The sequence below is a fragment of the Amia ocellicauda genome, chromosome 9, assembly GCF_036373705.1.
Source record: "Amia ocellicauda isolate fAmiCal2 chromosome 9, fAmiCal2.hap1, whole genome shotgun sequence".
NCBI lineage: Eukaryota > Metazoa > Chordata > Actinopteri > Amiiformes > Amiidae > Amia > Amia ocellicauda.
In genome coordinates this window covers 18,359,141-18,386,900 of record NC_089858.1, presented here as the reverse complement: position 1 = coordinate 18,386,900, position 27,760 = coordinate 18,359,141, and the positions used below count along the sequence as shown (strand labels likewise).

At 44.4% G+C, this 27,760-nt stretch overlaps 3 protein-coding genes across 3 annotated transcripts; 1 reads left to right on the top strand and 2 right to left on the bottom strand.

Annotated features, from left to right (window-relative positions):
- Positions 1 to 349: 349 nt before the first annotated feature.
- slc38a7 (solute carrier family 38 member 7) lies at positions 350 to 12,677 on the bottom strand. Its single transcript, XM_066713586.1, has 11 exons — positions 12,500 to 12,677; positions 8,046 to 8,542; positions 7,224 to 7,422; positions 6,389 to 6,533; positions 5,915 to 6,013; positions 5,174 to 5,231; positions 4,624 to 4,738; positions 4,348 to 4,495; positions 3,867 to 4,066; positions 3,352 to 3,406; positions 350 to 3,088 (listed from the first exon to the last, which is right to left on the bottom strand). Exons 2-11 carry the CDS (start codon positions 8,298 to 8,300, stop codon positions 2,974 to 2,976), a joined length of 1,389 nt encoding a protein of 462 aa, XP_066569683.1. The 5' UTR covers positions 8,301 to 8,542; positions 12,500 to 12,677; the 3' UTR covers positions 350 to 2,973.
- A 51-nt stretch (positions 12,678 to 12,728) lies between these two features.
- On the top strand, positions 12,729 to 16,933 carry LOC136758872 (E3 ubiquitin-protein ligase TRIM21). Its single transcript, XM_066713585.1, has 6 exons — positions 12,729 to 13,854; positions 14,228 to 14,323; positions 14,842 to 15,090; positions 15,299 to 15,321; positions 15,605 to 15,753; positions 16,068 to 16,933. Exons 1-6 carry the CDS (start codon positions 13,138 to 13,140, stop codon positions 16,601 to 16,603), a joined length of 1,770 nt encoding a protein of 589 aa, XP_066569682.1. The 5' UTR covers positions 12,729 to 13,137; the 3' UTR covers positions 16,604 to 16,933.
- An 83-nt stretch (positions 16,934 to 17,016) lies between these two features.
- got2a (glutamic-oxaloacetic transaminase 2a, mitochondrial) lies at positions 17,017 to 25,232 on the bottom strand. The gene is made up of 10 exons (XM_066713587.1): positions 25,079 to 25,232; positions 22,318 to 22,474; positions 21,772 to 21,900; positions 21,222 to 21,281; positions 20,734 to 20,895; positions 20,302 to 20,406; positions 19,924 to 20,074; positions 19,332 to 19,497; positions 18,984 to 19,134; positions 17,017 to 18,637 (listed from the first exon to the last, which is right to left on the bottom strand). Exons 1-10 carry the CDS (start codon positions 25,159 to 25,161, stop codon positions 18,515 to 18,517), a joined length of 1,287 nt encoding a protein of 428 aa, XP_066569684.1. The 5' UTR covers positions 25,162 to 25,232; the 3' UTR covers positions 17,017 to 18,514.
- Positions 25,233 to 27,760: the final 2,528 nt, after the last annotated feature.

The following is a 27,760-nucleotide window of genomic DNA, read 5'->3' as shown; positions in this document are numbered from 1 at the left end:
TGTTTTCAAACAACGGAAAGCATCATGTGACCTCAAAACACAAATCTGCAGATACTCACTGGAATGTGCTTAAAGACACCGCAATGTAGGTGATTCCATACAACAGTACAGACCAGCTGGTGCGAAACATTATTATTCTTGTTACTTCTTGGTTTACTGGCAGTTAACTCTGACTGTTGGAGTTGAGTAGGCTGCAAAAAAATATCAAATTTCCACTCACTCTCTGATTCATAAATGCAGATGTCACAGATATCTACAGAAAGTCAGAATGTGGTTCAGATACAGTAGAGATTACCAAAACCTCTACATACACAAATACCTAAATACATACACACACGTATATACAATGAAAAGTTAGCAGCAGAATTCCCTTTATTGTGTAAAAATTACATCAGTTTAAAAAATAATTTGAAAAAAAAGCAACACATTTATAAACATCTGTAGAACAGTACACTTCCATTGAAATTCAATTATGGATAATTCTGGAATATAGAAATTACACCTTTGTGGGAGAGCAAAATACTGCCTTCATTACCACAACCAGAGAAATAAACTAAACCGTATATTATACTATGTGTTTCTTACACTCCTCAGAACAGAGCCATCTGCTTACTCCGTTAACTTTTCACAGCAGAGGAGAGAGGGGGGGCACTGATCAAAACCTGGAATCCAAGGAGGTCCACGGTGAGACACAGGGTACAGGAATAGCCCACCTCTCTGTACTGAACATGCAGACCACAGAACCATTTAAAGCATTCCAACATACACAGATGGGTATAAAGTGGATCTCTTTTAGCCTCAATCACATACGGTGCCCAGTTTTAAAATCCCCTGGTCAGGCTTACACCTTACAGCTTTCTGTACCCATGACAGTATGCAGCCAGAGTAACAAAACACTGGGTGGAAGAGATCAGGAAGACCTTCAGAGTTGTAACATTTTAAAGATTATTATTTTAATTCCAGTATACAGATTGTTGCTTCTCTACTCCAAATTCCCTCTAACACCACCTAGTGTACAAAATCAAGAAGAAGAAAAAATGTTGCGCTTCAATTTAACACCACAAGGTGCTGTGCTAATGTCAGACTCATACCTCTGGATTCGGCTTACTGTCAGTTCAGATCCATTGTATATTGTTCCCAATGTCAATAGTACATTTATCCAGTACCTGATTTTCAGTATATTGTGTAACTTATCAGGATGCATTTAAAAACCATCACTACTCTAGTGTTCTGAAAGAGCACAAGTGGTTCTAGAATTAAAATGATCAAACACCATATCAAAATACAGACCAGTCTCCCAAACAATTAGCACAGTTAGGACCATGCAAAACAAAGAACCCTTGTACAAACCCGAGTTTCAGTTTCAAAACACATTCATTAAAATGCAGAATTTTCCTACAAGTGATTCATTTACAGATCATGTCAGGTTTACTATATAAAGCAGGGGTGTCAGACTCCAGTCCTGAGTGGCAACAGTGTCTGTTGGTTTTTGTTCCAACCGGAGCTCCCAATTACATAATGTCATAATTTACTCGGGTAGGCTCATCTCAAACTAGACAATGTCTTTGAATTTGTTGATTACTCAAAACATTGAACCCAAAGAACATTTCAGCTTCTGAAGAGAAGTGTTACAATAATTCAGTTAATTGTTTAATTAGACCAATTAAGGAGCCAAGAGCTGGGTTGGAAGGAAACCTAGCAGACACTGTGGCCTTCCGGGACTGGAGTCTAATAACCCTGATATAAAACATGATGCATTAGTCTAAAACCTAGTTACATACATTATCTTATCTCTGGCTGGCCCGCCATGCTGTTTTCAGCTCTCTGGCCATGAAAGGACTTTCGTGACAATCATGCAGAAGGGTGACCTTTACCCTTTGTAACAGTCACCCAATCTGCAAAGGAAGGCATGACAAAAGAAAGGATGCCGCAACAGAGTCCCGAGACCGGCAGAGATACAACAGTGGGTTCAAGAGTCCTTGTAAACAATTGTCATAACTGCAAATGTCATAAAAAAAGGTTATGTGGGTTTTTAACTTACACTGGAATAACACCTGAAACCACTTCACTTTTAAAATGAGCATTTAATAATTAGACTAAAAAAAAAAAAAAAGTTTATAAAATTGGTTCCCAGGGTTTGAAGCCTGTGATGAGAAGTCCTGGAATGGAATGCTGTGCCGCAACAATCCTTTAAAGATAACAGTTCCCCTCGAGGAGGATATAGACAGCAAACAGGCTGCCATCACAAAACAAACAGCTATCTGGTCTACTTTCAAACCAGCTCCTTCCCAGGAGAGTCTGTTAGGGACTGCAATAAATCAAGTAAAAAGGAAAAAAGGCATAAGTCTTTCCATCTGACACTGTGCGTTTTCCTTATGCAGTTTAAAGCTGGCGTGGGCAGGGACACACACACTTAATTTCAATCACCAACTTGCACGCTGGTTCTTCCTCCTTGCAGCTCATGTGGCCTCTGCTCTGAGAGGATGAATTCCGTTTTCCCAATGTTTTTTGTTTGTTTGTTTGTTTTTAAGTCACAGTGATCTACAGATCACCCATAAGCCCCCTGAATATATAGGCATGTATACACACACACAAACACATACACAAATGGGACAGCTGCATTAGAGCTGTTTGAAAGTCCTTCCCAGGTTGGTGTTCCTGTTGCAGGAGGAGGCGGGACGCATGCAGGTGGAGCCCGACCGGTGGGTCAGATGACATGCGGGGCTGAAGGAGATGCTGTGGGTTACTGGCAGAGCCCTACAGGTTGCACATGGGGGCGGCAGGTCAAGCGGTCACTGGAGTCCAGTAGCTATGATGTATCTGTTCAGTCTGTTTGGTCAGCTTGCATCCTGGGATCCCATGGTGCAGCAGAAGGCAGTGTAGAGCTTCTCTCCCCTTCACACACATACATACACACACATACACACACATACATACATACTTTTGCTCTCTTTCTCACTGCCTTCCAGGTGATTACTGACTTCTGTGGTGCATGAAGTCATGGTAGATGGCATTGGTGGTGGTCTGGCCGAAGATGAAAGCCCCCAGAGTGACCATGAAGACGCCATATGACACCAGAGCCCACCAGCTGACAGGAGAGGACAAACAAGCATCATTTCTACACTTAGCTGCGGCCTGGCTGAGTCTGCTGCAACGCCATGCTTTACCAGTCTCAGAGAACTGACCAGAAATGCGACGCAGGAAGGAATAAAGATAAATAAAAAAATAACATGTCCCGATCCAGGTGTGTAGCAATAGCACATTAAAAGCACACTATACAAACGGAAAAGGACTAGTTCAGCATTCAACCTGATCAAGTCAAAGGAGATGGAAAAGGCTTCTCTCTCCTACCTTGCAGGTTTGACTTCTTGAATCTCTGACATCTTGGCTTGAATCAGACACAGTCCTGAGGAGAAACAAAGAAGCCACCGTAACTGCAGAGCTGCTACTCCTGGTGCCTGTTGGAGGTTGTTCTGACCTGGCATGTCAAGTCAGCAGCATGCCATCTGAAATCATCCCCTTTTTGATCTTCCTCAGAGCTACAGGACAGATCAGCACAGGGTGAATCACAGGGGTCTACTCCATCTAGAAAACCGAATAGGACTACTCGGTGAATGGCAGCCTTTTCTTTCTGCACTGGCCCAAAGCTCAGGCAAAGCTTTTAGTGTATTTAAGCTCTATTTTAATTCACAGGATGGCAGTACTGCAAAGCACACCGAGACTAGCTGGCCCAAGAGATTTTGGCCCCAAGACTCCCTAAGGCATGCACACATACAGCTATGCAGCAGCACGCCAGGGTCCTATCCCAGCAAGAGACACGTGGGAGCCCCAGTCTCACCGAGGCATGCTGCGGTCAGACGCTGTACCTGGGAAGACAAAGATGAAGCAGGCGGCGAGGCCCCCAATGATGGAGATGACACGGCCGATGTCGGGGATGAAGAGCGCCAGGATGAGCGTGAACACGAACCACACCAATGTCTGTAAGAGCCGCCGCCGGCTCTCCAGCGCCACGTCCACTTCCACCGACTCTCCGCGGAACCGCAGCCACAGCCCCTCCAGCACAGCCCTGCAGGACGCACAGGAGGAGAGAGGGGCAGTGCACAGGGCAGGGACACCCAGCAGCAGCGATCAGTATGAGCCAGACGGTCAACATACAATAGAATGTTCAAGTAGCATTCAAGGTTGCAAACATAAGTAATGATGATACACAGAAGACACCTGAATTATCCGCACAGACATACCAGAACCTGCTCACAGATGCAGCCACACAGGTGTGCCCGCTACTGCACACAATTATGGCCGTACACGCCATGCATAAAGACACCCACGTACACGCATGGCTCCTACCTGCCACAGAAGTGCAGGATAGGGTAGGAGGTGACGACACAGACAATGATGAAGGCCCGGGCGATGGCCACAGCGACGTCATCTGAGGGATACGACATCAGCACGTCCTGGCTAACGCTCGAGCCAAATGACAGGAACCCACACACCCCTGTAAGAGGAGGAGTCCCGTCAGTGCATGCAGAGACCCGTCCAACCCATTCCCACTTCTGTGAGCGAGACCACTTCGGCACTCTCCTCCTGCAGTCACACCTGATGATGACTAAAAACACACCCCACCTGTGCCAGTGTAGACGAAGAGACAGATGATCATTCCAGCAGTCACCACCCCACCCCAGGGCTTGATCTCTCGCCTCTTCATACTGTTGTACACGGGCACGCTGCTCACATGGCACTGCAGAACAGGAAGCAGGGTAAGCAGCAGTATGGCTGGTCCCCCAGAGTAAGCGCTCAGTCAACCAGGCTCAATGTACAGTACCTGTCCTATTCTAGCCAGTTCACCATGAACTGCATTGGTAAAACAAACTGGCACAGTGGGATACAGAGCCAAGCGACAATGAGTTTGAGAAGACCATGTGGTCAGCTCTTACCTGTGCAGACAACACATTGCATTGCATTTTAACTGGCTTTGGAAAGAAGGCATTTGAGCAGCCCCGGGAGGGAACCTAAGGCATGCTTTCATATAAACCGTGCTGTCAGAGATTCCCTTCTACACTCTCATCGTAAGCACTGTACCCAGTAATAAAACCCTACAGACCCAGATCTGTGACTTATATTAGAGATCCCTGTAAGATGTGTATAGAAATAGTATAATATCAAAGGGAGATACCTGGAATCCAAAGCATATAGTTGGCATTGCATTGAAAACTGCGGTCCATGAGGAAGGACTGTGAAAGCAAGGAGAAGTTTCCATCAGTGTAGGTCTGAATGGGCTTGATAAATGTAAACATTTAATAAGAATCATCATAAAATGTTTTTGATTTTCTATGGAATATAATCCAGTAAGGACTGAAGCTGGCTGATAGATAGACAGATAGATAGATACTGCTTTTCATAGAAGTAAAAAGGAAGATGAGAACCCTTTCCCGGAACTGAAACGCCTTCACCCTGCCTAGTAATCAATCTATACCCCCCGCCCCTTTAATTAAATCATTAGCTCTTGGCAGTGAAATACCACCGAATGAGCTTAAGTCCTTTTGTCAGGTCTCTCACAGGGAAACATTACCGTTTACTCTGTAATTACTCCTGCTCAGTATCCCCCTGTGCTCACAAGGGGAAGATTTATTTATCTGCCAATTTCCATAGCTAGAGTTGACAGGTAAATTAATGAGAGAAGATGATCAAGCTTTTTCATTTTGCAAGGGTGAAGCTTCCCCCCCCCCAAAGGTGACTGTGAGTGCACAGAATAGTCAACCTGGCGACACTTTAGTAAGTCACTTTAGGACCCTGTGATGATGCCATGACTGGAGAGGAGGGGCTACAGAATGCAATCATCGAAGCAGGGCGAGGCAAGAGCCTGGTATAACGACAAGCCTATACTGGTCAGTGCCAAGGGGGTGTCTGTACTCACCTCGTGGGGATATACCCTGGGAGCACATTGTTGTCAGGCCAGATATACTTCACGATGACAACAACAGTGACATACCAGGTACCAATGACACTCAGTGCACTGCGAAGGAGTGAGACAATCCATTATCAAATGATGCTAATTATAAACTCTGCATGAAACTTTTAGGAATAAGCAGAAAAATACAAACAAAAAAAAGTTTCCAATTACAGGCTAACTTTAAGATTTTGTTTTACCGTTTCTGTTTTTCTAGACTTCAGAATGTTTTAAAGGTTGCAGTCAGCTCACAATTGTTGTCCTTGGCATCTACTCTACATGCAAATTTACAAATTTGTATGGAAGGTAAATTCCTTGGCCAGGTGTGCATGCTCAGCTTTACACTTTCCTCACCCAACACTCGAACAACACAACATTACCATGTGCAACAGCTGATCATCCAAGGTATAACAGTGAGGTTGCATCGGGTCTGTGGCTTACCTGGCATATTTCTGGAAGCCAATCTCTTTTGGGATGGAGAGTGGCAGGATGAGTAGCACAGATGTCAGGACAATGGTGAACTTGCGGTCAGTGTACCAGCTGCTGCTAACGGCACCCTCCGACTCATGGACTGTGGCTCCGATCACTGCGAACACAAACCATGGGTGATCAGTTCTGATGCCCACCTCTCAGGCTAGTACCTCACGGCCCTTATTAAAGGGCTAACCATGGTAAAAGTGCAGGAAAGAAAAGTACAATGGAAAGGTATAGTTAACCAGGACACAAAGCAGAGAGAACCATGGGAAAGCAAAGTAAACACTAAAAGTATCTTAAAACCTTGGGAAAAGTGAATAAGTCAAAGTGAGAACAGCTCATTTGCTTTTTCCCCCCGTGTAGCTGAATTGAGGGCTGAATGAGACAGGATTCCTGATTGAATCAATAGCTGAGTCACTCAGTCTCTGCAGAAACTCAATTGCCTCATTGGAGGCACCAGGGCAGAGGAACGATACAGTATGTATGATAAATTAATCTCACACTCCACAAAGCTGAAGAAATACATTCCAGATTTTAAAATAAAATAAAAATGGGGGAGTGACACTGAATGAACTGCACAGGTTCTGAGGAAATATTTGTAGAAGACAAGCTGCAAGGCAGGGAGTGTACTTGCACTGATGCCATATAGTAGTTTCTAGTAGGCCTTCAAACAAGAGGTTTCCCAGCTACATCAACAAAAGCGATCAATGTAGTATCGATTTTAGATGGCCGATTTCCCAGTGGCTGTACCTGTACACAGAAATACACAGATGCAAAGACAACAGCCAAGGGTGGCACTCACGCTTGTCCAGCTGATCGCCGATGATGATGAGGAAGGCGATGCAGGTGCCGAAAGTGTAGACGGCGATGGCCACCTCGCATAACACTCCCGGAACACGCCCGCACACGGCCCGCACCACTTCCTGGTAAGTGGTCTCGTTGCTGACCTGTGAGCAGTAGGCCAGGATCACCAGCCCACTGATGATAAACACCAGCATGCACTGAAGGGCCACAGGAGGAAGCAGTGGTCAGTGTCAAAAGTCATCTCTCCACACCAGGCCTGCTCTTCACACAATATACTATAGAACCCTTATCTCCTTCTGTCAACTAAAACTCCTTATTTTTTTCCAAACTAACATATAAGTATTTACACTTGGCTGGCCTTTGAATCATGAAGGACAACAATTACACAATCTTAACACTTGGCTCTTCAGAACCACCTGTACTCCCAATCTTGTACACTGAAACTTGAAACAGAGAAGAAGGAACTGAGCATGCATGCACGCACGCACACACACCACTGCTTTAACTACAACAAGTATAGGCTAGACAACTCCTGTTAAAAGCAGGCCTGGATCAGAACTGAAAATAGCATGTGTTAACATAGCATCACGAGTAGCATTTAAAGCTACAAAACGAAGGGAGGTCATCAGTTCAGGTTGCTTTACATAGGTATTCATTGGAGAGAAGTTTACTATGCAGGTGCAAAAACCACAAGACCAGAACCAAGCGATCACCCTCACATGCACCCTTCCCCTCCTGTTCCTGCTGCTGCTGCTGCTCTGTGTTGTATCTGCTTTTTCAGCCTTGCTCTCCCCAGCCCCTTTAGAAGGCAGGTCTTTACCATCTGCAGCACAATGCCTGAGGTGACGCCTCCCGCTGTGTTGAAGGCTGCTGGGAAGTTGAGCAAGCCGGCGCCCAGGGCAGCGTTGACTACGATGAACACGGCAGCCAGGGCAGAGGTGCCACCCTCTCGCTCCTTCCCCTGAGGCCCCGTCTCCACGCTGGGGCTCTGTAGCAGCCTGGCCCTCTCCCCGGCATCCTCACTCCAGCCCCAGTCACCTGTCTCGCTGTTGACCGCCATCTCCGGCCGCAACATGGCCTTGCCGGTTCAGTTTAATCAATTTTTTGGAGGAAATGCAAAGACAATGATGACACACTTAGCAGATGGGGTTGTTGTGTTGGGGGAGGTCAAGTCAGAGGCTTTTGCACCTCATGATGTTTTCATTTTGGCATAATGGGAGGCAAGGGGATCCCCACAGCTGTCCAATCCACTCAGACACACCTCTTCAGACAACAGACAGCTAGGGTGCCCAGGCAGTGCAAGATCTTTCGAAGAATCTGAAAAGTACAAATAAAGACAATTTGTATATATATAAAGATGGGTGACAAATTAACCAGGAAAAACCTGAATAAATGAGTGAAGGAACATAATGAATGCAAATGCCTCCAAACAGGTGTACATCATTGTTACGTGCCTTATGTACCTGCGTATGTGTACTGGCATGTGCTCCGTGTTCTGTTGTCCTCCCTATTCTTATTGCACACAGGTGTCCGGCTGTGACTGGTTTACATCCAAGTGATTCAAACTCCGCTGTCCCGTGCTTCTGTCTAATCCGATGTCTCCGACTACTGTTTAAATGCCCGTCATTTCTCCATTCGAGAGAGCTGACAGATAGCAATGCCATTTCTGTTGCTGCATTTTTTGTTTGTGTTCAATTACCTTTGTGATTGATTGTGTTTTCCTTGTGTAATTACCTACTGTTTTCTTCTCTGTTTTTGGTTTCATCACATTGTAATCTGTTATTGACTTTTGTTCAGAGGAAAATGGGTAGATAGGTGAGATACCCATGGGTTTACACATAGGGATATATGTTGTCTAGTACATTAGGTATTTAGGTAAGGGCCGTTATCACCCCTTTTTTTATTGTTGTCAGGGTTATATAGTTTAGGTAGTGCAGATAGTTAGGGTCTGTTCCAGAAATACAAGTCAGGTAGTGGATTCCCTTCTAGACTAGATTAGATAGGTTTTGTTTTGTTTCAGTATTAGCCGACACTGTCCAGGGTGTTTTCCTCTGTTGTGTGTTTGTTTATTATTTGTATTATTATTATAATCATCACGTCCGTTTGGACTATTGCCGTCATCCACAGAGCATGAGGGCTCACTGAATGGTTTGATGAGTATGAAAATGATGTGACTCATATGCTTTGCAGTCACCAGATCTCATCCCAATTGAACACCTATGGGAGATTTTTGACCGAAGTGTTAAACAGCGCTCTCCACCACCATCATCAAAACACCAAATGAGGGAATATCTTTTGTAAGAATGGTGTTCATCCCTCCAGTAGAGTCCAGAGACTCATAGAGTCTATGCCAAGGTACATTGAAGCTGTCCTGGCAGCTCGTGGTGGCCCAACAGCTTACCGAGACACTTTATGTTGGTTTTTCCTTTAATTTGTAACCCGTGTGTGTGTATGTATATATATTATATTATAGGCTACATATACACTCACCTAAAGGATTATTAGGAACACCTGTTCAATTTCTCATTAATGCAATTATCTAACCAACCAATCACATGGCAGTTGCTTCAATGCATTTAGGGGTGTGGTCCTGGTCAAGACAATCTCCTGAACTCCAAACTGAATGTCTGAATGGGAAAGAAAGGTGATTTAAGCAATTTTGAGCGTGGCATGGTTGTTGGTGCCAGACGGGCCAGTCTGAGTATTTCACAATCTGCTCAGTTACTGGGATTTTCACGCACAACCATTTCTAGGGTTTACAAAGAATGGTGTGAAAAGGGAAAAACATCCAGTATGCGGCAGTCCTGTGGGCGAAAATGCCTTGTTGATGCTAGAGGTCAGAGGAGAATGGGCCGACTGATTCAAGCTGATAGAAGAGCAACTTTGACTGAAATAACCACTCGTTACAACCGAGGTATGCAGCAAAGCATTTGTGAAGCCACAACACGTACAACCTTGAGGCGGATGGGCTACAACAGCAGAAGACCCCACCGGGTACCACTCATCTCCACTACAAATAGGAAAAAGAGGCTACAATTTGCACAAGCTCACCAAAATTGGACAGTTGAAGACTGGAAAAATGTTGCCTGGTCTGATGAGTCGCAATTTCTGTTGAGACATTCAGATGGTAGAGTCAGAATTTGGCGTAAACAGAATGAGAACATGGATCCATCATGCCTTGTTACCACTGTGCAGGCTGGTGGTGGTGGTGTAATGGTGTGGGGGATGTTTTCTTGGCACACTTTAGGCCTCTTAGTGCCAATTGGGCATCGTTTAAATGCCACGGCCTACCTGAGCATTGTTTCTGACCATGTCCATCCCTTTATGACCACCATGTACCCATCCTCTGATGGCTACTTCCAGCAGGATAATGCACCATGTCACAAAGGTCGAATCATTTCAAATTGGTTTCTTGAACATGACAATGAGTTCACTGTACTAAACTGGCCCCCACAGTCACCAGATCTCAACCCAATAGAGCATCTTTGGGATGTGGTGGAACGGGAGCTTCGTGCCCTGGATGTGCATCCCACAAATCTCCATCAACTGCAAGATGCTATCCTATCAATATGGGCCAACATTTCTAAAGAATGCTTTCAGCACCTTGTTGAATCAATGCCACGTAGAATTAAGGCAGTTCTGAAGGCGAAAGGGGGTCAAACACAATATTAGTATGGTGTTCCTAATAATCCTTTAGGTGAGTGTAGATATGCATGCATTAGTGTAGGCAAGGGACAGTACGTCTAAATTCTTGCTGCAATACAGAAGCTCTTTGGATTCCATCTGTAAAAACACTGCACGTTCTAGATCCCTCACATGACTGATCTCTAAATAGAACATGTTTTAGGTCGTGCTTTTGTATTTCCATTCCTCTGGTTTTCGAGACAGAGGGAGTACGGCTAAGTAAGGATAGCTATCAAGAATCACTGAATGGGAAAAACACTCAGATTCAAACAAAGACAGGGACTGAAAACAGTGCAATAGTTCCTTGCAGAACAAGGCAAGCAATTTACAGGAGGGTACAATTGTCCTTGGGGAATAAAGTCTGATTTGAGCAACTTGCATGCTATTGCATTGTTGTAAATCTCTCCCTGCTTTGTGACCAGCCTAGCTTACTGGTGTCAAAGGCTGCAACAGACTACAGAAGTGCTTACTATTAGGAAAAGAACAGAAGCAGAAATTGAACTGGAGAGTAAGCAGCATAGAAACCACAGTCTAATGGGAGTTTCAATTTACTCAGTGTTCTCCCACCTTTCAGGAAGTGCATTTTTAAATGAAAAACATTTACTTGCCATCTCCTTGTGTGCAGCTGCACAGGCATGAACCACCAAGATACTATTTTTTCTAATGTCTACGATGCTAATGTCGTATAGCCAGTGACAAAAGTAGTCCCCCTGATTATGACAGGAACATTGGTTGTGGTTAGCATTATCTGTAATCAGCAACATCTTTGCCACAAATCTGCTCGTGTGAGGAAAAAATAAATAAAAGATTTGCAAATATGTTTTTATGTTATGAAATAGTTTCTGCTGGACAGTTATTGCAACACATGAGGAGGAGGAGGAGGAGGCGATTTGTACCTAATTGTAAGCACTTAGTTCTATACAGATTTTGAAAAAGGGAAGTTTATTTCAATTGTTTTCATAGCGTTTTGTGCGGATTATTTTAAAAATTGTGCATAGTTTCAACGATTACACAAAGCAATTTGATCAGAACAAAACGTTATATTCCTTACATGCAGATAATATGGATACATCAACAGCAACATAAAGCTAAGTCATACATAATGAATTTTATAACCATCACATAATGTCAGTTGCTGTCGATGACTGTGAGGGACGCAGGGCCAGTTAACAGGACGTGAACCCCTGCCTCTCGTGTCAACCCCACAGCACAGCACACAGCACAGCGCCCTTCCCATTTCAATCAAAACGGACACAGCATCGCAGAGCAAGCAGCATGCACTCCTGAGATTTCTGTCAACAATCAAACGGGAGAGGAATCCTGTTTCCCCCAGTTTGTGTAGCGCAGCTCCCCGCAGCTCTGCTCAGCTCCACCAATGGGATCGGTGGGATTGTGGAAATCTCTTACAAACTGCGTAAATCTGCGCCACACGAACGCGACCTGTCCAGCAATGGGGAGCTGAAGCCAACACCGGTGCGGCGCTGCGGCCGGCAGCAGAACAGCCACATCAGCCGAAGACCACGGCGCTGTCCAGCCACCCCTTCTTATTCGTGTTAAACAGCTACACAATCGCGCAACAACAGTACTGACCTTGTCACCCGTCCATGCATGCCCGACTCCCCGCAGGAGTCACGGAAGCGAAGTTATTCACCGACGAATTAAAATAAATCCATATATAACAGACAGGCAGAGCTGACCGGCGGTGTCGGCGCCGCTGTCGTCACCAGCACGTGACGCGCATCATGTGACCCACATAGAGCACCTGACTCAACACACTCAGATGATTTTTTTTTTAGCAATAAGATATAGTTATTTGTTGTAAGGTAATAATAATTAAAAAATAAACTCTTCTCTGTTTTAACCAAAGTTTCATTTTGAATATGATCTGCTAACAGCTATTTGAGGTCTTATTCATGACTTATTTTCCTTATTTGTTTTGGTCGTTCGACGTGAATTAACCAGCAAACCAGCAGTCGTGCTTTAGCCATTCAAGTGTGGTGCTGAGAAAACAGCTCAAATAATCTTACAGAACACTTTGTGGTATTGTAGTACAGTAAAAGTATAAGAGAGGAGGCAGGCATTTAAGTGAAAAAAGCATAAATACACTGTTTCATGTGTGCGGGTTTCTTTAAGACTATAGGAGAAGAGGGGTGGAGTGTTCCGTTTTCAAACTAAACCCCACCTCCTGTTATTTTTACTTTCACTTTGTTTCTTCCGTGTTATGTAAGATGGCCAGTATGGGTGCAGCTTTGGATGTCTCTGAGAAGGTGCCCGAGTGCCCACTGTGCCACCGGGTGTGCCAGATGCCCTCTGCCCTGCAGTGCGGTCACTGCTTCTGTCTGCGCTGCATCCAAGAGGTGTGGAGTGGATCCCCGACAGGTCCCTACTACTGCCCCGAGTGCAAGGCAGAGTACAGGAACATGCCTGCCCTGGGAAGAAGGGACACAGACAGAGATATGGGTCCTTCCAGCTCTGCCCTGATGAGAGATGGTGCAATCTCCAGCTCCTCCTCCTTGCCCAGACAGGCGGGGGACTCTAGCGATGCAAGGGGAAGAAAGAGAGAGGGCCCCAGCCTGGGAGGTGAGAGAGAGAGCAAGCGAGTGCGAGATCTCTCGGGCTCTGCAGCACACACCGAGGAGCAGAGCAGTGTGCCCTGCAACTACTGCACCACAGCGGGGCAGCGGGCAGTGAAGACCTGCCTGGTGTGTGGGGCCTCTATGTGTGCGAAACACCTGCAGATCCACCTGGAGGTGCCCGTGTTCCAGAGTCATCCCCTGGTCCAGCCCACAGCAGACATCTCTGCCTGGAAGTGCCTGGAGCACCAGGAGATGCTCAAGATCTACTGCCAGGAGTGCAGCTTGTGTGTGTGCACTGTCTGCACTGTCATCGGAGCCCACAAGAACCACTTCTGTGTCAGTGTCAGCGAGGCCGAGCAGGAGCTCAGGGTGAGGGAAGGGGGATTGTGAGGCTGTCTGTACTGTCACTGCGCTGCATGCTCTGCTCCTGCTGTTTCACTGGCCACTGTGCCTGGTAATACTGCTTACTGCAAAGCTAGTTCCGAATGTTTTACTGTCTCCTCTGATCCTGTTTCTTCTTCAATAGCCAATGAAGGAAATTTCATCTCTCATAACCTGCTTTAGCCACACAAATCAGTGATATAACTGCTGTGTGATGGGATGCCAACTGTTGATTTCACCACACAAACACATACTTCTAGTTGAACATGCTGCATCTGCTATTCAAGCTGACTGTGTGCTGTCCCTGCTGTGCTGTTACTCTTACTACTAATGACTATAATATTGTATTTTACCTTTTTAGAAAAATTTGAAAGACGGAATGAATAAAATAGAGGAAAACGGACAGATTGTTCAAGACAGAGTGGGAGTGCTTCTGGAGAAGAAACTGAACATCCAGGTGGGTGAGAGCTCAGCGTTTCCTTATCAACTGTATACTGTACAGAACATGTACACTGATGCCTTGACAGGAGTAAATCGACATCTTAGTTTGTGAAGGCATCTTAGATTGTCCCCCCCAATAATATATGCCCGCCTCCCCCCCAGTTCTGAAATGAAACCTACGGCCCTGCACGCGTTTATTCTAGAAACCGCCTTGATGAGTGTCATGATGCAAGTCTGTTCACACCAGCAGTGCATCAGGTCACCTGGAAAGGTTGATGAGGTATTAGTGGCTACAGCACAGAGTGGGTTACTAGCACTTTACCTTGAGACCTAGAGCAGGCCCTGGTTTTGTCAGCCCTATGCCCAAACGAACTGAGCTATTTGATTCCTCCCAAAACGGTGGCAGATCACTGAACTAGACAGCTGTATTAGCAGACAAGCTAAGTTAACAAAAAGGGGTTTGTGTACCTACACGAGGCACAGGAGGAGGTGAAGGGAGACGAGGGTTAACTGGGGTTTGCTGCGGTTCCCTAGCGGATGGTGAGTGAGGCGCGGGCCCACGTGCAGCAGCAGTACGAGTCCATGCGGCAGGCCCTGCAGAAGGAGGAGCAGAAGGCCTTGCAGGTGCTTTCCCAGGAGGAAGCTCGGGTCCTGGGCAGCATCGAGGCACACGTGGAGCAGCTGGAGGACACGCTGCACACCATCGAGCAGAACGTGGGGGTCCTGGAGAAGCTGTCTGACACCACAGGGCCATCACGAATGCGAGACCAGGCATTCATCAAGGTGCAGCGCAAATTCAGCTTTTGAACCTGGGCTGGACTCTGTTGTTGTAACTGGAGTGAAGTTGAAGGCTTTGGGGCGGTTGTGGAGGGTGGGGCCAGGGGTAATGATCAGAGATGGGGTGAGAGAAGTTTTCAGAATGTGTGAAACAAAGTGGTGGTGCTGTAGGAGGTTTGAGAGAATAATTGTTCTTTTTTACTGTTCCCAACAGGAGTACAGCAAGATAGCAAGCAGGTAAGAGCCCTCCAATAAATGCTTAACAACTACATAGTCTTCACAATAAGTGGCTGTGAGGCATTGTAGTTAAATTTGAAAAAAAATGTAATCCTACATTTGTGTTGAATTGATTAAGCAAGACAGGAGTAGGGTGGTGTTCCAATCCACTAAAATGTGTCCTATGAAGTGAATAATGTTAATGTGCATCTGTGGGTTTAGAGTTCCTTAATTATTATTTGTTATAATAATTTAAAACAAAAAACATTCCTGTTCTGTGAAACCTTTAATACAATTTCCCCAGTGTGAGTGAGCTGTCCAGACCATTGGAGGAGCTGGAGCCCCCCCAGGAGATAAACCGCAGGCGGCTGGAGCGACTGCAGGAGTGGGCTGACAGGAGGCTGGAAGCAGTGACTCTGCCACAGACTGACCGGAACTGCCTCCTAGCGCTCTGTGAGTTCTAGAACAATACTACCGATTACTCATTCTAACACTTTAACAGCTGGGTTCACAGCCCTCGAGTAGCACGAATACGAGTACTGTACCTGAAACAACATGGCAAGACTAGTGCGAAGTTCGGTCTGTGAAACCAACTTAAACATAGCAGCTTGAATGCTTTACAAAAAATAAAATAAAACCCATCAAGCTATTCAAAGGTGCCCAGTAATTTTGCTATGGTATATCCCACCTTCCATTGGAAGATACAAAGTACTGCATTTGAAAATATATTGGTCATAACATTGAGTGCTTCCACCCCTCCTCTACAGATGGGACCTCACCCTCGCTGAACCCGGACACTGTGTACAGCAAGCTGGTCCTGTCCCAGGAGAACAGGTGCGTGTCCTACAGTGAGGAGGCCCAGCCATACCCACCACACGTTGCACGCTTCAGTAACTTCCCCCAGGTGCTGGGCTCCCAGGCTTGGGACGGGGGTCGCTGCTACTGGGAGGTGGAGGTGAGCGGCGAGGGGCGCTGGAAAGTGGGGGTGTGCGGTGAGCAGATCAGCAGGAAAGGGACTGATGATGCCTGTCGCCTGGGCTACAGCAATAACTCCTGGTGCCTGTATGGGGACTGCGGTAAAATGGAGGTGCTGCACAACAAGGAGGTCCTGCCCCTGGCTCACAGCCCCCCGTGCAGGGTGGGGGTGTTTGTGGATTTCGAGGACAGCTCCCTGTCCTTCTACAGCGTGACCGAGGACACTCTGACCTTACTGCATCGCTTCCAGGAGAGCTTCACCCAGCCCCTGTTCCCAGCCCTGGCAGCTTCCAAAACCCAGCTCACCATCTGCAGTGTTTTCCAGTGACAGCCATCAGCCCATAGACCCCCTCACCTACAATCACCAGCAGAATCACAAATATCTCAACAAGGAATAGTGTAGTTTGAGTGCAGTTGTAGATTTGTGTTACTCATTTAAAGTCTCCCTCTCCTGAATGTCTCAGTCAAGATCCACACAGGAGATAAGAAACAAGATGATAAATAAGACCATACCTTTCATTGAGGAAATGAAAACTAAAAACCAATTTAAATACAACCTAGTTTGTATTATGACTTTAGATTATGGCAGCTCAGTTTTAATTGTATTGTTTTCGATTTTAATTTCATACAATGTAAATAAAGCTTTACTTTTACATTCCACTGACTTTGAAAATAAATACAGCAATTTGTATATTTTTTTCAATAAAATGTACTGTAAAACAAGGAACACAAAACACTTGGGAGTTTCAGCTCACTTTTATTCATAATGAATATTAAAAGTGAAGAAAGTGTGTACATCACATACACCTCCATTTATACATTCGGTATTATCATACACGGTACTTTGACTTGAGTCTGATCTATAGCCTTTGATACTTGAAATGAGTAAATGTATGGGACGTGTATCCAAGTCAGGTTAATAGCATCCAATATTTTTCAAACCTGCACTTAGAATTTAGAGATTTTATTTGGGGGGGGGGGGAATAATGATAATAAATAAAATATATAGATCAGCCTTCACTTTTCAAACCTGCATCTTGAACCATGTGGTAGGGCGAGCAAATTAACTTTAAAAATTAGTTTTGTAAAAGTAAAAAGCTCCCTCCTCCTCCATGCAGGAAATGTACTCAATACATTAAGAGACATCAGTTACAGCTGCTCCCAGTAAGTTTAAACTGCACGAGAGAGAAATTAGCTATACCGCACCACTTCCACAACTACCAAACAATTAGAAGCCTTCTAAACCTCAAAAACACAACCGTCTTCACTGGACTGCAGCTACAGGAAAATCTTGTTCCTCTCTCGTGGGGAATTTCAACTTTGAAAATGCAAAGCTGGATTGTGGTGCTGCAGGGATGTCAGAGCGCTGATGATTCTCAAATGTAGACATTAGGCATATACCTATTAAATATATCTTTAGCACACATGGTGGCCAACCTGCTCCAATAAACAGAGCGAGAATGAGCAAGAGCGAGAATGACTTGAGGAACACTGGGGCTAAATGGACTTGGTGCAAAGCGTGAGGTTTAAATAAGTTGAAGAAGTGGAGATTAAATTTATGATTAGTCATAACCCAGAAGTCAGATATGCTAATAAAATAGCAGTTCGCTAAAGGGAATTTATTATACAAAACAGCTCAGATGGGCATTGGGTTTTCAACTCTCACTTCAAATTAGGAAATTTACTTGCTGTTGAGCAGGAACATGAAACAGTAGGTCCAAAAACAGACCATTCACTGCTGCTCTGAAGCCTCAAGTTGAATCCCACCAAAGAGCAGAGCCACTTGATCATAAGAAGCAAGGTTGTGCTCCAGTGACAACCCATCAGGAAGCTGTAAACAAGAAGTCTGACCTATAGCTAAGTTTTCCACAATTTGGTTTCTATTCTCTTTCCCCCCCCTTCAGTTTCCAGATCATCAATTAAACAAAGGCCCTAATCATGGCAATAAGGGGGGTTAGCTGCAATGTTGACATCCTGAATGTTGGGGACAGAATAAAACAACGTTTACTAATCTTCAATGAAATAGGAGGTCTGACCAGAGTTTCTAAGTTGTTTTTGTCTAGGTTCTAGATATGGCGAGACACACCGACAGGAGATTCTTTACAAAGGGGGAGATACATGATCGTAAAGGCTTGGTGAATTTGTCATGGTGGTGGCAGTCGGTATCCAAGGCTTTTCTTCCAATGCCACAATAATCCCCTCTCTACCCCTTTGTTGCTGGGGGGGCCAGGTGGCCTGTCTACTTGGTGACCTGGTGGATGCCATGCGCCAGGTAGCCCACGTTTGCGGAAGTGACACCAGCCATGGAGATGCGCCCGTCCTTCGTCATGTAGACTGAGAATTCCTTGGTCAGATGCTCCACCTGCAAGCACACAGAAAGATGTGGACCACGGGGGGGGATAGGGATTAACAAACTTTATGTTTGAACACTTGATACTACCCTCTCCCACTTTGCCATCTTATCCTCTAAAAATAATAATAATAATAATATTAATATAAAGCATTATAAAATATCAGATTGACTCTTTCAAGGTCAGCGACACTAGCAAAGTCTTTCCTCTGCATTTCCACTGAGCTGCAGCATATGGAAAACCTGCACAAACTACACAGGATATGAAAAGAAACCAACAAGCTAATGGGCAATTGATAAAGATGGGAAAGTTGGTTAAGAATGAACAGCTGCCGATAGTGGCCTGGCTCCACTGTACCTGCTCAGGCTTTAGGCCAGTGAAGCAGAACATGCCAATCTGGTCAGTGACATGCTGCCAGTTGTGAGTGGAGCCCTCCTTCTTCAGGTTGGACACCAGCTGCTCCCTCATGCTGATGATGCGGTTAGCCATCCCCTTCACCTCCTCCAGCCTGAGACAAGGGAAGAGAATGGACCAGACATAGTAGACTGGACACTGCCACTCCTTTTGCAACCTTTTTCCAGACAATCTTACCATTACTCCACGTCACATCACTCAAGAGTACAATTCTGAGATTGAGTCGCCCAAAAACGTGCTTCTGCAAGCCCTGAAGACTCTGACAGATGTCTCGGTCTTGACTCCACTCACCACTCCTTGCGCAGATCTGGGGTGTTCATGATGGTGGCGGCGATGCGGGCTCCGTTGACAGGGGGGTTGGAGTACATGGGGCGGATCAGGATTTTGAGCTGGGACTCTACACGCTTGGCCTCCTCAGCGTCGCTGCATACCACCGTGAACGCCCCCACACGCTCACCTGGGAATGGCAGACCGAGACCAGGTCAGCTGAGCTACACACATTATGCCGCTGCAGTATACAGCCAGATGCTTCAGTTTAACGGTAATGTATTGGGGAAATGGAGAATGTTTTTTCACCACGTCAAATGCACTGCTGTGTTGAAACATTACTCAGTTATAAACTTTAAAATATTATATAATACAATAGTAAACTTTGCAGCCATGACATGGAAAAGGGAAGCTGTAGATCAAAGTAAATGGAAACATCTTGGGGAGGCCTTCATCCAGCAGTGGACAGATATAGGCTGCTGCTGTGGATATTTATTTATTGATTTTTAAAGAGCCAATTGTGCAGTCTGGGGACTTTCTCTAGGCAGTTCTCTAGTTTGTTTTTATGTAATGGGGAGACCAGAACCCTGCATCTCTGCAGCAGGGCACATCTTACCATACAGCCCCATGTTCTTGGCATAAGACTGGGAGAGCACGATGTTGTGGCCTTCCTCCAGGAAGTGGCGCACAGCCCACGCATCACGATCGATATCCCCGCTAGCAAAGCCCTGGTATGCCATGTCGAAGAAGGGGAACAGGTTCCTTTTCTAGATGGGCAGAGAAATCTGTGAGCGAAGAGCTGTGGGGGCTTGAAGTGACTTGATAAGGAAAGGGAAATTCACACCATCTATTACAGCATCATAAGCTTCAGAAATTCCCCATTACTTATTCTATTTGATACCGAGATGTCCACATCAGCAGGTTCTACAGTTGTCCTGTGCAATGACGTCTCGATAAACACCACCTCCAAATCAAGACTACAGTTTCAGCTCACCTTCACCAGAGCAGAGATTTCCTTCCACTGCTCGGGCCGGGGGTCCACGCCCGTGGGGTTGTGGGCACAGGCGTGGAACAGGATGATGCTTTTCTCTGGGATTTTCTAAGGAAATTAAAAATTCACATGTAAAGACAACTACACATTCATGAAGGGTTTATTGTGCATTTAACAAATTATTAATGAATATTTATCATGAACTGAACACGTCAGAAAAGTACATACAAATCTTAATAGCCCAGTGACAGATGTTACATACAGAGTCCTGGTAAATTGGGTTCATATAAAGTAAATCAAGCCTGTTAAACTACTGGGACAACATCCCACAGGTTAAGGGTTTAAACCAGAACCAGGGGAATCTGAACATGTTAAGGAACTAGAAAATGCCATGATTATCACTTTCCATGCTGGCTCATTCCCCCCAAAACTCACAGAGATATCATCCAGGGCCCCAGTGGCATCAAATCCACAGGTCTTGGGGTCATAGTAGCGGTATGCCTTCAGCTGCATCCCAGCATCCCTGAAGATGGGGGTGTGGTTTCCCCATGAGGGCTTGGGCAGGTAGACGTCACGACTTGCAGTGTGGAAGCGGGACTGCAAGCAAACCAGGGAAATGAGAGCAAAACACAGAAACCTACACCGGCACGTGCGCGCGCGCGCGCACACACACACACACACACACACACAGTAAAAGTGCTTTGCTTTAAAGGCTGGATGCACCTACAAGATCTACAAGTTACAAATGACTGGTAATACAAAAATTCCACATGCTACATGGAGTTAAAACACTAGCAGAGTGGCGCAATATTATCTCAAATGTCGATGTTGAAAAGAAATCCTACTCCACTCCGATTAACCTATCACCAAGTGAAAGGTGAGATAAGTTATCTGATCAATACAGCCCTAAGGAAGACACTTACCAGGAAGTTTCCTCCGACCCTCAAGGACCCCGTACCGGAAATGGTCTGCACAGTGACGTACTGCAACCAAAGATCAAAACCTTAAAAGCCTCGAACAAAAATGGAATTGCTACTCAGCAGAAACTATGGAATAGGCATGGCACTCATAATTATGAAGGCAATTTGTGAAGCTGGTAGCAAGTTCTATAGTAAATCACAAGTACACAGGAAAATGCATTAGTTTTACACGTACAGTGCATCCGGAAAGAATTCACAGCGCTTCACTTTTTCACGTTGTCATTATGGGGTATTATTTGCAGAATTTTGAGGAAAATAATGGATTTAATCCATTTTGGAATAAGGCTGTAACATAACAAAATGTAGAAAATGTGAAGCGCTGTGAATACTTTCCAGATGCACTGTATAGATCTCATAGCTACTATAAACCACAGTGCACAGTGGTACTGCTCTAGAAGCCACACACATTAGCTAGTCTACTCGATCAGATTCCAGGGCTTAGACACTGACACTAGTATACAGAGGCTGTGTCCTCCACAGAATACCAACTCACCCTGCCGCTCTTCAGGACCTCGTTGGTGGGTCCCAGCGCCAGCTCAGCTGAGGCCTTGGCAAACTCCCCTAGGCCTCCGATTGGCAGGTACTCCTTGTCCAGGTTCTTGGCAGCAATCTGAGTCTCTGCCTGGTGAGGAGCAGAGAGAAGGGCATGCTAGGGGTTACCATCAGCAAGCAAGAGATTTTTCACAGCAGCATATTCTGCAGGTCCTCATAAGATGAAAGCAGTCTTCAGGTAAATTAATCTTCATGGCATGCTACCCAATAAGAAAGTAAAGTCAGGAATTTATCCTATCTTTTACAAGGAAACTAAATTACTTCAAATAGGAGAGCCATTAAACAGCATCAGGTTAAAACTCCAGGTTCAATTCTGCATTTGTCTGGCTGGATTAAGATCTCAAGTTTATGTGCATGCAATCATACATTAATGTGTGCTTCTTGAATATTACATAGCATGAGCCTACTCTACAGCAAGGTAGGTCTGCAGCTCCCTAAAATTGCACTCAGATACCATTGAGAGGGAGGGAGGGAGCGAGCGACTCACCTTGCGCACACAGCTGAGGACATAGGGCTTGCCCTGGTCATCGCGATACGCCCCCACCCCCAGGTTCATCTTCTTGGGGTTGGTGTCACGCTTGAAGGCCTCAGTCACCCCGAGAATGGGGTCGGGAGGGCCCATCTCTACATTGGACCACCAGGAGCTGTAATAAAGGCGTTGACTATTTCAACCCCTGAAATCTCATTCAAAACCGCTCAATATAAAAAGGAAAGGAATTGTACTGTAAGCTAACTCCCAGATCATCTTTTTTTTTTATTGGCATATTTTGCACCAAATTTGAAGATGCATTTCAGAATTGCAGTGGAATCCTTGACATGCTTTGCATATTGGAAACTTGTTCTCATGGGGACATTGACTTATTTCAAAGTAATTTATTCTTGTTGGCTTTTGGCAAGGCCTCAGAAAACACACACACACACACACACACACACACAGAAAAAAAAAAAAAAAAAAAAAAGTTTTTGTCAGCAGCACTCGACCTTCAGACTCGCTAATTATGGTCATTTCATCACTAATGAGGCCAGCTTAGCAAGTTATGTGAAAAACAATGTTTTCTCTTAAAGGAGACTTGTGCGTTCCTAGTAAACCTCTGGCATGAGCAAAATGTCCCTGGCACCTCAGTAAAGGGTTTAATCACAAAGAGTTCACAAAGCCACAGGTCTAAACAGATTTAAATATCCTTTATTGCTAGTGCTAGTTATGATACCAAGGCCTCCATCATCACAGCCAAGAGGGCTGGAAAAGGATGAAACGTAATTGCATTTCAAAACTAATTTATTGATTTCAGGCCAGCTCTACAATCCTGAGGCCACCTTCCACGTGCAAACTAGCCATCTAACAGTCAAGAAAACAACCCAAAAAACCCAAAGACCTCATTTATACGTGGCTTTATCGTCAAATAACCACAACACGCCTACTTCCTTGACTACACAAATGACAGGGCCAAGTTATAACCCTGTTCTTTCACCACCTCTTTTCACATTACTTGTAATCATGTCAAAGACTCTGGGATATTAAGTATAAATAGACCATCATTGAGCAGCCAATTCAGAAAGGGCAGTCTAAGGAAAGGCATGGGGTCAAGGGGAGGAAAAAATAAAATCAGATGGGAAGATTCATAATGATTTAATAAAGTATCAGAACAGCCACTAATCAGATCAGTAGTAGGGCAATGCACAGTGTGAAACTAACTGAAGTGAGATGTACAGGACGTGTGGGGGGGGGGGGGGCAGAAAAAAAAAAAAAAAAAAGACCTCCCACAGGAAATGAGTCAGTCCTCTCTGCACATGAGCACAGCAGCACACCTAAATCAAGTCTGACAAGAACAGAGCCTAACATGCAGGATGAACACACAGCTACACGTTTGCGCAAGGTGTTGCATTTAGCAATCTAGTCCTGAAGTCAACTGAACTTTTATGAAAATGTATGGAAAAAAATAAATAAAATAAAAATTCACGCTAGTCTTGAGCACTAATGCCATTGCTAGGCTAGGGTGTTAACCACATATACCTGGAAATAAATAAAATATACTGATCTGCGAGGATACAGTAAACAAAACAAACAAAAAACAAGGGGGGGGGGGGCTGTTCAGAGACCTATTCCGTTATTGTTGTTCTGGCAAAACTGCAAAATGTGAGGAAAACACGGACCTTTAGAGGTTACCGACCTTTACACTAAAGCAACTTGACACTAAAGGGGTTTGTTTAAGATGGGGGGTCTGCTGTCTTTCGCCAAGCCTCACAACCTGAAAAACCTGATTGACAGTGGAGTTAGTTACGAAGTCAAGGTACAATTACCGTCGCTTTTAGATGTATATATTATTTAATCACAAAAATCACCGTGCCCTCCACAAACAGCTGAAGGACACACCGAGATCATCCGTTGGCAGCGTGGTGCAGGGCTAGAAACACACCAGCCAATCAGAAGGCAGAGGCCTGCACCTGTAAACCAATCACAGCCCCGAAATCAACCGTCTACGGTTGCCAGAATGGATCAAACTTCAAGGCTAAATTGGAAAAGGATGCCAAGCTACCATTTCAATAGACGCTGGAAATACAAAACCCTTTACTTGACCTCACAGATAAATAGATGTATTGTAGCATAATCGAGTACTCTACTGAATACGAGGAAAACATTGTTTTAAGAGAAGTAGACTGAAGACTAACCTGTAATCCCATTCGGCAAATACCGATTACAAAATAAAAAAGCCAAACCAACTACCCCAGTAAACGAATACGGTACATTTACGAGTGTAGCCGAATTTCAGCCATCAATCTCACTTAATTACAAAAGATGTGAAGATGCAATGTTACGTTTCAAAGTCATTCTGCTTGTGTAGGCCCAGTGGTACCGCAATACAGCAAACGCCATATTTTCACCCGTGTAGAATAACACATAGCCTACTATTTAGTGAAATCCCATGTGGATTATTGAAGTCAATAAAAACGTTTCTGCAGAGGTTGCGAAATACGTGTGTCAGACTGAGTGACAGTTACACAAGAACAACCCGTCTTTAAGGGAAACTCGTTTTAAATAAGATACATTTACATTAATATGCATAGACGTAACAGCAAACAATAACGACCTTGAATCAAACAATTATAATAAAATAAGCGAATACTGATGAGCGCTATCTGAATGAACTTGAAAGGGTTACGCTCGTAATAGGGCCGGTTACTAGTTATTGGGTGCAATGTCTACATCAAAAAACAACTATAATGCATAACATCTAAATGCACAATATTACCTGGCTCGGATGGGGAACACGGCCAGAGAAGGGCAGTAAGCCCCAACACTGGAGATTATCTTGCCAGATTTCAGCAGAGCCATGGCCGCTGTTCGGAGGAGAGACGGAGACTGACAGCGCGGACACGGCGCTCAGGCTACAGCTACACGAGCAGACAAGAGAAGCACAACAGCCTCGGAGTTTAAATTACAGCGCCACCAGCCGGCCAGGCCGCATATCGCACGATGCAAAATACTGCAGTCCTCCAGGAGTCCACTGGATAATGTCATCGACAAATTGCTGCTGAACTATTGTTAATTCAGAAATTAAAAGTCAACAGTAGCTTTCAACTAAGTCGTTCAGATCACTTTTAGTTGTAAGCTGGTTGATGTTTTTTTCATAAGGTGGTATATATCCTGATAGAATTAGAGTACGCAATTAAGGGTATTATTATTATTATTATTATTATTACCAGCTGCCAAGAGTTTGAATTTCAGACGAAACATGAATTGGTAAGTAAGACAATTTGTATATTAAAGTTAATTGATTAACAATAGGCTATGAGTAGGGTTGCCACCTTCAATGTGGGAAAATAAGGGACACCTTGCCAGCGGCCCCATGCCTGGGGGACACGAATCAAGCAGGGGTCTGGGGGTCCTCCCTCATGAGATTTTGAGTATCAGACACTTCATTTCCTGCATTCTGGTGAATTTGTATTCACCAATTTGTGCTTTTTATGCATCAATTTCAAAGTCCTCTGTTACTCTCGGTATGAATGTAAAGGAAATAAAGAGTCAATAAGGGTAAAGCACAGTTGCATCAATTATATTAAGGATTAAAACATCAGATCATAGACATGGGCAAAATGTTTGGTCTGTCAAAATAAACTATTTGGAAGAGGCAAGAACCCATTGATAAACTCGGAAATAGCAAATTACCTGGTGGATGACTGAACAATACATTTATTTGTGAAAATAAATTCCTTGTTTTTTACTGTCAAACGGATCAGAACAACTCTCCTGGATGTAGGCACTGAAATAAAGATCTACTGAGTGAGTGAAATGTGGAGGAACAAAATAATTACTGATTTATCTAGGTGATGTGAACTTTGTGAATGTGAATTCTCTCTCTACCCAACCCACCCCCCACCCTCTCTACTTTTTCTTCCACGTGTACCTTTTGTTGCTCCTTGCTGCCTGAAGCAATGCCTTGTCCTTCAGAAGTCTGGGGTATCATGAACTGAGCGACTCCACTCTGCCCTCTGCTGCTCGGACGTGGTGTCCCCTGCTGAATGGTGCTTCAGGTCGGACAGACCACCAGGGCGATAGAAGATGCTCTGTGGTACTCGTGTCCACTAACAGGACTGACCCACTAATTTTTTTAACTACATTTTAAAAAAACATGTCTGAGTCTCAGTACCCAGGGCGGCGATGCGGTGAGTGACAGGGACAGACACTCACCTGTCAGTCTGATTTAATACTCTCCGCTATGTGTCCTGAAACTCTTTTGGTTTTATTATTTCTCATGTCATTCCAAGCATGTGAAAACGTAGTGTATGCATTAGAGCAGTGGCGATTCTAGAGTCTGTTGGGGCCCTAGGCAAAGATTCCCAGGGGGCCCCTCCAACCAGCATTCATCACCATTAGGCTATTTTATAAATAACCTTGGGGGCCCCGAATGGCCTGGAGCCCCAGGCAGTTGCCTGCCTTGCCTGTTCACAAGCTGCGCCTCTGCATTAGAGTGTGTACGAAAATATGGGACAAATCGTGTCCTGTATTGATTCAGTAACGGACAGTAAATCTTATACTTTCCAGGCTATAACTTTGAATGAGTAAAAGATAATAAAACCAGCACCATTACAATACATTGCAGACTACATCGTGTTTAATTTACTGAGTTTATTATTGTCATCAGTAGACTTGGGAGGAATAAACAGTCAATGAGAAGATGAGGTTCTTGTACTCTTGATATAAATAAAAGCACAATAAATTGGAGGGAGGGAAAATTAATGACAGCAAAATACAAAAAATGCTCTGTACAATAACTATGGGATTTCAAACTTCAACTCAGTCTTTGAGTTAATGTAAAATAAATTTTCTCATTAAGATTCCTGCCTCCAAATTGGTAAGAGCAATCACAACCTTCAATTTTATAATTTATTATAACAAAATATTAAAAGTCTTTATAGTTCTTTTTTCATCTATACATTGTCAGCAACTTAAATTTAATTTACAATATAGATGTGTGTGTGTGTGTATATATATATATATATATATATATATATATATATATATATATATATAAACAGTATTAAAGAAACAAGTGACATAAAACGAATTACAAATACAATATAAAAAAGTATTGCACGAAAAAACTACATTACAGACACCTTAGTGCAATATGCATAATGTACCATTGTTCTACTGCTTTACTCGCCTTGCCTTTCTTGCAGCAAAGAAGTGACAAAACGAATTATAAATAAGTGGATGGTTCGTGCAGCACACTTGAAAGAAAAAGTGTAATTTTCAAAATGATTTTATAGGTAATGGAGGTTGATGAAAGAGTTAAATAGCTGATCGTTCAAAAGGTGTGATGGTTGTGGGGCATCGGTAAGAATGCGCAATTCTCATTCATCCAGAGTCCCTTTATTGCATCACTAGCACTGTATCCACAACGCTGTCTTCAGTCATTGTACTATTACAT

Coding starts and splice junctions, on each gene's coding strand:
- slc38a7 (XM_066713586.1), bottom strand. CDS start 8,300: ATGTTGCGGCCGGAGATGGCGGTCAACAGCGAGACAGGTGACTGGGGC. Junction 4,496..4,623: donor CTTCGTCTACACTGGCACAG/GTGGGGTGTGTT, acceptor CTCCTCTTACAG/GGGTGTGTGGGTTCCTGTCA. Junction 4,067..4,347: donor ATCCTGCACTTCTGTGGCAG/GTAGGAGCCATG, acceptor TGCGTCCTGCAG/GGCTGTGCTGGAGGGGCTGT.
- LOC136758872 (XM_066713585.1), top strand. CDS start 13,138: ATGGCCAGTATGGGTGCAGCTTTGGATGTCTCTGAGAAGGTGCCCGAG. Junction 13,855..14,227: donor AGGCCGAGCAGGAGCTCAGG/GTGAGGGAAGGG, acceptor TTACCTTTTTAG/AAAAATTTGAAAGACGGAAT. Junction 14,324..14,841: donor AGAAGAAACTGAACATCCAG/GTGGGTGAGAGC, acceptor GCGGTTCCCTAG/CGGATGGTGAGTGAGGCGCG.
- got2a (XM_066713587.1), bottom strand. CDS start 25,161: ATGGCTCTGCTGAAATCTGGCAAGATAATCTCCAGTGTTGGGGCTTAC. Junction 20,896..21,221: donor GGGTCGGAGGAAACTTCCTG/GTAAGTGTCTTC, acceptor GTTTGCTTGCAG/TCCCGCTTCCACACTGCAAG. Junction 19,498..19,923: donor CAAGAACATGGGGCTGTATG/GTAAGATGTGCC, acceptor TGCCATTCCCAG/GTGAGCGTGTGGGGGCGTTC.